Source organism: Chrysemys picta, chromosome 8 (assembly GCF_011386835.1).
Source record: "Chrysemys picta bellii isolate R12L10 chromosome 8, ASM1138683v2, whole genome shotgun sequence".
Classification (NCBI taxonomy): Eukaryota; Metazoa; Chordata; order Testudines; family Emydidae; genus Chrysemys; species Chrysemys picta.
In genome coordinates, this window is record NC_088798.1 from 80,286,445 (window position 1) to 80,296,567 (window position 10,123).

The 10,123-nt window shown below is 47.4% G+C and overlaps 1 protein-coding gene across 1 annotated transcript in view; it reads right to left on the reverse strand.

The window, feature by feature from the left end:
* Window positions 1-9,812, reverse strand: part of DOCK2 (dedicator of cytokinesis 2) — a 492,812-nt gene extending 483,000 nt beyond the window's left edge. The window contains exon 1 of the mRNA XM_042850773.2: window positions 9,524-9,812. Within this exon, the coding sequence (XP_042706707.1) occupies window positions 9,524-9,566 (43 nt within the window). The 5' untranslated portion in view covers window positions 9,567-9,812. The remainder of the gene's footprint in view (window positions 1-9,523) is intronic.
* Between the last annotated feature and the right edge of the window lie 311 nt (window positions 9,813-10,123).

Consider the following 10,123-nt stretch of genomic DNA (forward strand, 5'->3'; position numbering starts at 1 on the left):
CCACCCCTGGAGATTACACAGTCATGACTCACTGTGCTCGTGTCCAAATTTAGCGTGATGGGGGTGCAGTTTCCTAGCTTTTTTGGTATCCCCCCCCCCCAAGTCCAGAATAACTCCAAGGCTGAAGACCACATTGACTCAAGGCAGATGCACTCACTGGAAGAAAGTGATATGGCAATAAAGCACTTCCCTTCCTACTATTATCTTCATCTCCTTCTGGATTTATACCCTCAGCCAGCTACTCTTCACCTAGGTGCTGATGTCTCTCAAGCACTGCGTCCTGTTGGGATGCTGGAATTGGGTGGTCAGAAGCCCGCCCACTGCTAAAGGACCTCCCCCAGCCTAAGGGGAGGATCCACAAAGTCCGGGATCTCAATTAATTATGGGGGACAACTAAAGATACAACAGGGACAGGAGTGAGGTGTCAGGGCTAAACAAAGGGAACCTGACGGGGACACCAAGCAGAGAACCCCAGACAGTGCCCACTGCTCCTCAAAAGTGTCAAGGGAGCCAGTGGACGCCACCCAGAGGAACTCCGCCTGGATGCGTGAGTGGATGGAGGATCAGAAATAGGCCCCGCAGTTGCAGGAAACCCCGTCAGCCAACCTCCTCTCTCTGGTCTTGTAGATGGCCATTTTGGCCAGTGCTAGGAGGAGGTTGACAAGAAGGTCCCGCAACTTGGTGGGGCCACGGATAGGGAGTGCATAGATAAGGAGATGAGGGTAAAAGTGCAGCCAAAAACATAACAGGATATCTAAGAGGAGCCAGATTAGGGGCTGCAACCTGGCGCACTCCAGATACACATGCGCCAGGGTCTCCCTCACGCCGCAGAAGGGGCAGGTGTCCGGGACGGGGGTGAACCGCGCCAAGAACACGCCCATGGTCACGGTTCCATGAAGGAGCCACCAACTAATATCCCCGCCAGGCTTTGAGACCAGGGTGGAATATAGGCTGGCCCACCGGGGTTCCTCACCCTCCAGAGGTGGTAGGAGGTCCCACCACTTCGTGTCAGGGTGGAACACAAGGGTGAAGACGTGAAGGGTGTGAGCACGAGCATGTACAGATGTCTCCTCAGCGCACTCCAGAAACAAGCCGGCTGCAGTTTGTGCAGCTGGCTAACATGAAGGGGTGGGATGGCTGGGTGGCCCACGGCCCGATGAGAAGGTCAAGAGGGCCTGGGGTGTAGGGTGGGCAGGGGGCACTCTCCCGCAGGACCCGGTCGAGCTAGACCCGAGAAGTGGGCGGCAAAGCGACCCTCACCTCCTGAAGTACGCGCTGGGGAGTACGAGGGCCGGAGAGCCCCACAAACTGAGCGAGCGTCAGGGGATCCAGCCAGTCTCTCTGGTCGTAGTCCAGGAGGTCTCCGATTCTGGTGACTTCTGCCAGGACCAGCCTCTGTCGCACCAAGTGGGACTCCGCCACCTGCACACAGATCTGGTGGTTGTGTAGCAGGGGCTCCGCAAGGAGATCCGCCCCCTTGGTGGCAGCCATGGACCTGGTTGCCAAGACCAATTTCCAGGTCTGGAGGAGGTCCTGGTAGAAGACCAGCAGCCCAGAGAGGTCTTGCAGAAGACCTCTCAGATGGAGATAAAAGGAGCTGCCAGTCATATCGGAGCCCTTGGAAGCGGCAGAGGAAGGTGTGTGCCAGTATGCTCCACACCGGACTACCTGCACCATAAAGGAGCCTCTGCAGGGCCTGGAAATGGAATATGTGGACCTGAGTGCTCAAGCACTTCAAGCTCTGTCCTCCCTCCTCCAGGGGCAGGTGGAAAACCCCTGCAGAGACCCAGTGCAGTCCCAGCCAAAAGAACTCTAGAACCAGCGTCCAGAGGTTGGCCAGGAAACTCGGGGCCAGGACCAGGGTGTTGAGCCGATGCCAAAGCATGGACAGGACTAACTGATTGAGCACAAGTGCCCTCCCTCAGAGGGAGAGGCATCGGACTAGTCCCGTCCACCTCTGCAGCTGCTCCGACACCCTGCCCTCTAAACCTTGCCAGTTTTCTGGCAGAGATGGATGCATGGCAGAAAGGTAAACGCTGAGATAGAGCAGTGGACCCATGCTCCATTGGATGGCCTGAAGTGCAGGTGTGATGGATCTCGCTTGCCACCTGTCCCCGACCACCAGGCCAGAGTTCTTGACCCAGGCAAAGGAGGCCGCCGAGTAGATGGCTGACAAGCCTCCACCCACACCAGGTCACCCGGATCCTGGATCACGAGGAGCATGTCATCGGCATAAACTGACAGGACCAGCCGCCACTCTGGCTCATGGAGCACTGACCCCATCAACCTCTGATGGAGGAGACAGAGGAAGGGCTCTATCTCCAGAGCATACAGCTGGCCTGACAGCAGACACCCCTGATGCACCCTGCGCCTGAGGCTGACCGGCTCAGTCAGGGTCCAGTTGAGCCTGACCAGACACTCTGTGGAGGCATACAGCACCCGGAGAAAACCCACAAACTGGGTTCCAAAGCCGAATGCCCGCAGAGTGCCCAAGAGATACCTATGGTCCTCCCGGTCGAACGTCTTCTCCTGATCCAGGGACAGAAGGGCGAACAACAGACCATCCATACACCTGATCTCCAAGAGATCCCAGACCAAGTACAGATTATCAAAGATGGTACAGCCCGGGACCATGTAGGTCTCATAGGGGTGGACCACATCTGCCAGCACAGACTCCAGCCACAGCGAGATGGCCTTCACTATGACTTTGTAGTCTGTACTGAGGAGCAAGATGGGACACCAATTCTGAAGGTCACGGGTGTTCCCCTTCTTTGGAAGCAAGGCGAGCATGGCTCACCTGCACGATGGGGGAGGACCCTGCACTCCAAGGACTCGGCCCAGACAGTGACAGTGTCCAGGCCGAGGATGTCCCAGAACACGTGGTAGAACTCCACGGTCAGCTGGTCCATCCCTGGGGATTTATTCATGGGCATGTGGCGGAGGGCTTCCAAGAGCTCGGCCACAGTGAGAGGCAGCTCTAGCCGGTCTCGATTGCCTGCGCTGACCATTGGGAGTCCGTCCCAGAGCACTCTGCAAGCATCGGGATCGGTTGGATCCAGGGAGAAAAGGCTCATGTAGAAGGCCCTGGCCATCCCGTGCATCTCCTCTGGATCCGTGAGAGGGGTGCCTTCCTCTGCCAGAAGGCAGGTGACATGCTTCTTAGCCCCCCTCTTTTTCTCCAGGACATAGAAGAAGCGGGAGCCATGGTCCATCTCCCTAAAGAGGTGGATGCGGGATCAAACAAAGACACCACGAACCTCACATCCTCCAACAAGCTGTTATTAAAGTGCCAATAGGCCAGCCCTGGTCTCTCAGTGCTGAGAGAAACCATCACGGTCGCCAGATGGTGATCCGAGAACGGGGCCGGCCAGATGATGGAGGAGTGTGCCCTTGAAAGGTGACAGTGTGATAAGTAAATGCGGTCCAACCGGGAGTGATGCGACCGATGGGCCTCCACCTGGACAAAGGTGAATGTCGACATGTCATCCGGATGGTGGTCGCGCCAGACGTCCACCTGGGAGTGATGGTTGACAATCTCCCGGACGACGTCCACGGCGGCCAGACACTGTTCGGTCCCCGAGCAGTCCCACTCCTCAAGGGTGGTGTTAAAATCCCCGCCCAGGACCAGGCACTCGTGAGGATCCAAGGAGCTGAGGAAGGCGGATGCCTGGTGAAAAAAGTGCAGCCATTCCGGGCCTGATTTCGGGGCATAAATGTTAACAAGATTGACCACCAGCCCCTCTCTCAAGCACTGTGTGACAGGGTGTTCCACTCACCGCTAAGGTGGCACCTTCTCCCAATCATTCTGGGGAATAGCTCACAAGGTCAACCCCCCTTCCCAGGGTTGCACTTCTAGCCAACTGCCACCAAAGAAAGAAAAAGGGGGAGGGGGAAGAGAGGAACAGTCTGCCACATTTTCTTTGCTGTCCTAGTCTTATCTAATGCTTCACACAAATAGGACAAACCTATGTCTGAAAAGTATGTCACTAGCTACCTACAATCAGTGATTAATTTGTAACGAAAGAGCTGCTGGGGCTCAAGCAATTATTTTACTTTTATAACTGACATGGCAAGCCCAGAGGTGCCAGGGCTATGAACTGCTACGCCTAGAGATACCAGGGCTAAGCCCTGGCAAAAGTTAAGCACTGCGTGCAATAAAACCACAGCCACCTCACAGGTTCAGAACAACAGCACACACCAACGTATCTGGAATGTGCTGAGTAAAGAAACAGAACAAAACATGAAACCCTCTACTCCTCTCATTACCAAGAACCTCACTCTGGGTTGCACATTACTTAAACCTTGTTGGATGACACCACAACCTTCTTTTCTCAAGGCTGACCGCAACATTACCATGCCAGAATGGACAAAACCAGATACGTAGTTTCCATTCTATTCCCTTCCAGCCTCAGAGAGGTTCTGCGGGATCAATGGAAAGTCATTTGAGTAAATCCCCTCAATAAGAGTTCAAAGGCAAAGCCAATATGGGCATCACCCTTATCTATAGGCCTCCAGACAGAAAGATTTCAAAGATAAATAGAATGGGATGCAGTCACCCTGGGAAACTTCATAGTTTATACCAGGAGTCGGCAACATTCGGCATGTGGCTCGCCAGGGTAAGCACCCTAGCAGGCCGGGCCAGTTTATTTACCTGCTGACGCGGCAGGTTCGGCCTATCGCGGCCCCCATTCATGGCGGTTCGCCGTCTCGGGCCAATGGGGGCGGCGGGAAGCGGCGCGGGCCGAGGGATGTGCTGGCCGCGGCTTCCCGCCACCCCCATTGGCCCAGGACGGCGAACTGCGGCCAGTGGGGGCCACGATCAGCTTACCCGGGCGAGCCGCGTGCCGAACGTTGCCGACCCCTGGTTTATACTAACACCTCTTTTGTCTCAATGGCCTCAAATCTCTTATCTACTCTTTCCACCTCAGGACACACAGTGTCTGGTCTTATCTTGGACCTTACCTCCAGAATGGATGTCTGGTTAGAGAACATGACAATTACCTCCCCATCTCTCAATTCCTAATCAGTCCATCTTTTACAGGTGTAAGTCAGAATCCACCCTGTCTCCCTGTAAATTCCTCCTTCAAAAGGCCAAACCCATTTCAATTCTAAAACATCCTTAGAGTACCTTAACAAGAAGCTAAAAAGTAGGATTAAATGAAACACTGCCCCTCACTGACTCATCTCTGCTACTTACTTAGTCTCATTTGAAAGACACTGCCACCTTGGTTTCTATGAGTCTTGCATCTCTTTGGTTTAACAGTATGTGACAGATCAAGGAGGAGGGAAGGGGAAGAAAGCAAGTTAGCAGCAGGGGTGAACCATGTGAGCTCAGGCAAGTTGTGAGCTAAAACAGATGGAAGGAAAGAATTCTTAAAAGCCTCCATAAACCTTAGCTATGGAGGAGAGTAAGAGGTGCTGCTACTTTCACTATACCCACCATAAAGCCTAGTTTAGCAGAACTTCTATGGGTCTTCAGTTGTCCATTAACCAGGAAAGCCTTTACTGAAACCCACTACCCAGTAGCATCTTTAGAGGGAAGTAAGTTCTACCTGCTTCACATAGATGATAGACATCTTATCCAAAAACAAGGGGCATACTTTTGAGTGTTTATACTGCTGGTATTTAGTATTCTTGGGACATCTTATACAAATGCTGATCGTGTCTTTCCCTGTCCAGTTTGTGAAATAAGATATAATCCAAATACCCAGTTTTATGACAGCAAGCTATTTTCCATCCATATTATAAAAAAATCTTTCATTGATAAAGCATTTTAATGAAAAAGCATACTATATACTCAGAACACAAAGTGGCAGGGCTCACTAGACTGGGAGAGCACCTGGATTACATTCCCAGATCTCCCATTCACCTGTTGTGTTAAGACTAGTCACTTCATTTCTGTGCCTCAGTTTTCCCATCTGGAAAACTAGCTTATTCATACTTGCCATGCTTTGTAGGGTATTCTGAGATGTACAGATGAGAAGCCTAAGACCAACTCATTATCATGGCAGTGCAATGGTCACTTATTAAGATGGTAACCACAATACAGTTAATGCTATTGCATGACATTTCAGTATTTCAATATTCTCCCCAATTACTGAATAAGCTACACTACCTCCCCTTAGTCATTCCAAATATACACACACCATGTTTCAAAGCAGATGTTTTCATCTCTTTAAGGTTGGACATAATACTGCTCTATAGCATTCTGCTAGTTGATTGCCTGGTAGGTTACACTGGATTAAAACCAGGGCCATAAAGCTTGATGAAATATTTCTATAACAATGGGTTTAATGCAATTTGACCCACAGAAAATCATGCATAGCCAATGCTGCATAGTGTTTATGCAATGTTCTATTATGCTATTCCTGATAAGATTATTTATGCCTACGGGTGCACAAATAAACAAATCAAGTCTTTGCAAATTATCATTACGGAAAAGTTGCAATACAGCAGCTGTTTCACCACTCTATAAAGCACTTGTCTGCCTTATTTAAACAACTATATGTACAGTACACTTATCCTCTGCTCCCAAATGCCAGTGAAGTACCTTCACATACTTTAAATAAGCAGGTAGTGGTCTGTGCCATTCTCACCTTCCCGTACCTCATTCTCAATTTGTCTTAGTCAAACTGCAACAGTATGTTTCTTTGAACTAATCTGGGATGTAGTTCAAATGATAACTGGCTCACTGTATCCTTAATTTGCAGCAGGAAATGAACTAGAGATAAACTTTCAAGTATGAAATAGCTACATCTTGTCAAAAAATTCTTCCATTATCTTCACCCTGTTCTACTGAAGTTGTGTGTTACTGCCCTGATGTGCACTGTATGTAGAAGTAATCAACTAATTTTCTCTCAACTGTACTGTGTTCCCCCCACTCATCCTCCACCACCCCACTCTCAAGATTCAGTTTACTCATTTGGTCCCTATAGTAGGCCAAATTGTGGAATTCCTTGCATGCAATGCAAATAATCCCATTGATTTTAATTAGGTGACTCATGAGTATTGAAAACATGATTAGCAGTATAAGCAGCCATAACTCCATCATTCACCTCTCTAATGTGCTTCTTCAATTCCAAGCCCTGTCATGAGCCCAGATAACAGGTTTAAGGAAGAGCCAACAGCTTTATCTCGAAAAGGTGATACTTAACAGGTGTTAAGTTTCATTTTAGGCAATAAAGGATTTTCTGTCATTTTCAGAGACAACCCTAGTTATTTGGGTTGATACAAGACAGAACTAAAGGAAAGCTACCACCCTATTATTGTATCACCTGTAATTTAATTGCGTAGACATTCATTTTGTCAAATTGACACTTAAGATTTTATTCTTGTACTAAAAGTGGAAAAAATTCAACTGAATAATTTCAATAACAACAACTAATTACATACTTTTTAGCCTTATCAAAGTACTTTTCTTTAAAATGTCACTTGACTTGGTTATTTTCTAAAGGAAACTTCAGCTAATGCGTTTAAGATGCTAAAACAATATAAAGTGTTCATGATGGTAAGTTGCTAGGGATTCTAATTCATTATGCAAAAAGTTACACGGCTAAATATTCAGACCACAAACCCGAGCAACTGTCTTGGAGCAACTGTAGACTGACTAACATTAGAAACCCTTCCTACTGATAATACTGAAAAAAAATTGATTTTGTGTGCAGTTATATTTGTGGATAAATCAGTTCAGTAAAGATACAGCTTTTATACAGACTAATATATTAATTGAACCAGAAACCTTTGCTGAAGAAAGCATTGTTTATTTTATGTACTAAAAAGGATATGTTATTTCAGATAATGAACAGTGCTTGTGGCATTCAAATCGCTGCTATGGTACAGTTAACAAATATAAAGATTCTTGCAGTCACATGCGACACTTAAAACCATAATGCGTGTTCAGTGACCACATGAATGGAAGCTGAAGCAGACAAATTCAAATTAGAAACAAGGCACACATTTTTAACTGTGAATGTCATTAACCTTTGGAATAAGCCACTAAGGTAAGGAGTGGATTCTCCATCTCTTGATTTCTTTAGATCAAGACTGGGTGCCTTTCTGAAAGATATGCTTCAGTCAAACACAAGTTGTTGGCATCAATGTAAGGGTACGTGGGTGAAATGCAATGGCCACAGGCAGTTAAACTAGATGATTTAGTAGTCTTTTCCATCCTTATAAGAATCTATTAATTATTAGCCTTTATTTACTCTAGCATTACACAGAAAAAACTGAGCACGCCCAGAATCAGAGTGTTGTCTACAAAAAAGCTTAACACAGACTGAGCACTTAAATTGTTTTCTCATACATAAGTGATTTAAATTCTATGTTCTAGCTCACCCAAGCAGTACACTCTGATTACCAACATATGGACATTAAGACACAACATCCTACACAAATCCAGCTGTTACAGGGCAGATGATCAGCTTGCCAGAACACAGAAGTTCAAAATTAAAGTTACATGTTTCTGCTTTCTGTCCCCACCCCCTCACGACCGAAACAGAAAATCAAGTATCTTAGCCCTTTGGTTTTGCAATGGAAATTACCACCAGTACAGAATCCTTAGATTTCACAATTTTACCACTTCTGTGCATGGAAATTAAACAAGGAGAAATTATTTTGCTTTTATTATTTCCTCCAGGAAAGTAATCATTTTACTCCATGTAACTATCAGCCCCTATGATGTGTACTGCGAAGTACTCTGTTCTCTCCTGGGTTTGTCTTTTTTTTAATTTTAAAAAATCCTTATGGTGCTGCATACATAAGTACACATCAATGTGTATTTTAACAGTGACTTAAGGTTCCTTGCTATCAATAGCGGTCTGCCCAAGGGAGCGAGAGAAATATTTTGTTACTAATTAGTGGAAGGTGCTCAAGGGACAAATTTTGAGTGCTTCTGTTCCAACTTTGATTATTGTGGTTCTCTTCAGTTTAATTTAGCACTTACAAAATTCCTATTACCTCCAGGAAGAACGCCAGTCTCTATTTAATCAGAGAAACCAGAGATGGAAGAGGTCATCCCTCCAGCCAACAGAAGAACTTCATTCTTATTTATTAGCCCCTTTTCTAGTACCACTCTCAGTGGTACTAGAGGGGTTCACCTCCTTCCCCAATAAACACATGCATTACTTTTCCTGACATGGAAGTCTGTTTTCCCATTTCAACTCCCTGTCATTCCTCAAGCAGCACCCTAAATAGTTCCTTGTCTTACTGCATGCTGACACCCTGAAAACCCTGGCTGTAGTCACTTTGAAGATGTAGCATTTCCCTACCATTTCTAGAGTGGCAGCCTGATTCTCCCAGCAGTGGCAAAGAGTGAGGTGAAAAAATCTCAAGTAGGCAACACAAAGTTTTCCCTGCAAGCTCCCCTTTGGGTTTGTGTTAACACAGAATTTCTATTTTTTTCACAAGGCACTGCAGGAACATGGTAGGGAAGGGAGTTCATTGCACTGCAGCAAATACCTGCCCACATCCTGCTTGAAAACTGAGAGCGGGCAAAACCCAAATGGCAGTCTGCTATGTTACATACCCACGCCGCTCCTCTCCTTCTCAGTCTTGTGCCAGGGCGCCATTGCATGTGTGTCCTCCAGGTCCCAGAGGATGCCAGCCCCCAGCAAAGCCACTGAATGTGAGCAGCGTACTGCAGCAGTGGTGCGAGTGAGGCTCTTGGAAGTCAAATCTGTTACCCAGCTCTAGTCACTGATGGCCTGGGAGGAAACTGGGGCTGACTAACGTGGCTGCTACTGCTCTGTGCACTTTGCTGCTGTTCACAGAGGCTCCTGTTTCCTTCCTCTTTTCTAACTCTCTCCCAACTGAGTAAGTCATTACCAAAAAGTCACGCCTATTGTGGGGGAGGGGTGATCTGAAGTGGGTGTCTTAGCAACAGAAAAATGACAGTAATATGTGAACAGACAAGATGGAAAGGGAGTCACGCCAAACACTGCCTTCTACCACACATCTTTCAGCTCTGGACCTGGTCCCTTTTACAGTAGAAGGCTACTGTGCTGTATGACCTGATTATAATATTGCAGCTCTCAACACTGAACATTTGAATCTTGTAGTTCAAGTCTCAGTTCCCATACTGTGCTACAGCCTTGGATTTTTCCAACTGGCCCCACAAGATGTGACT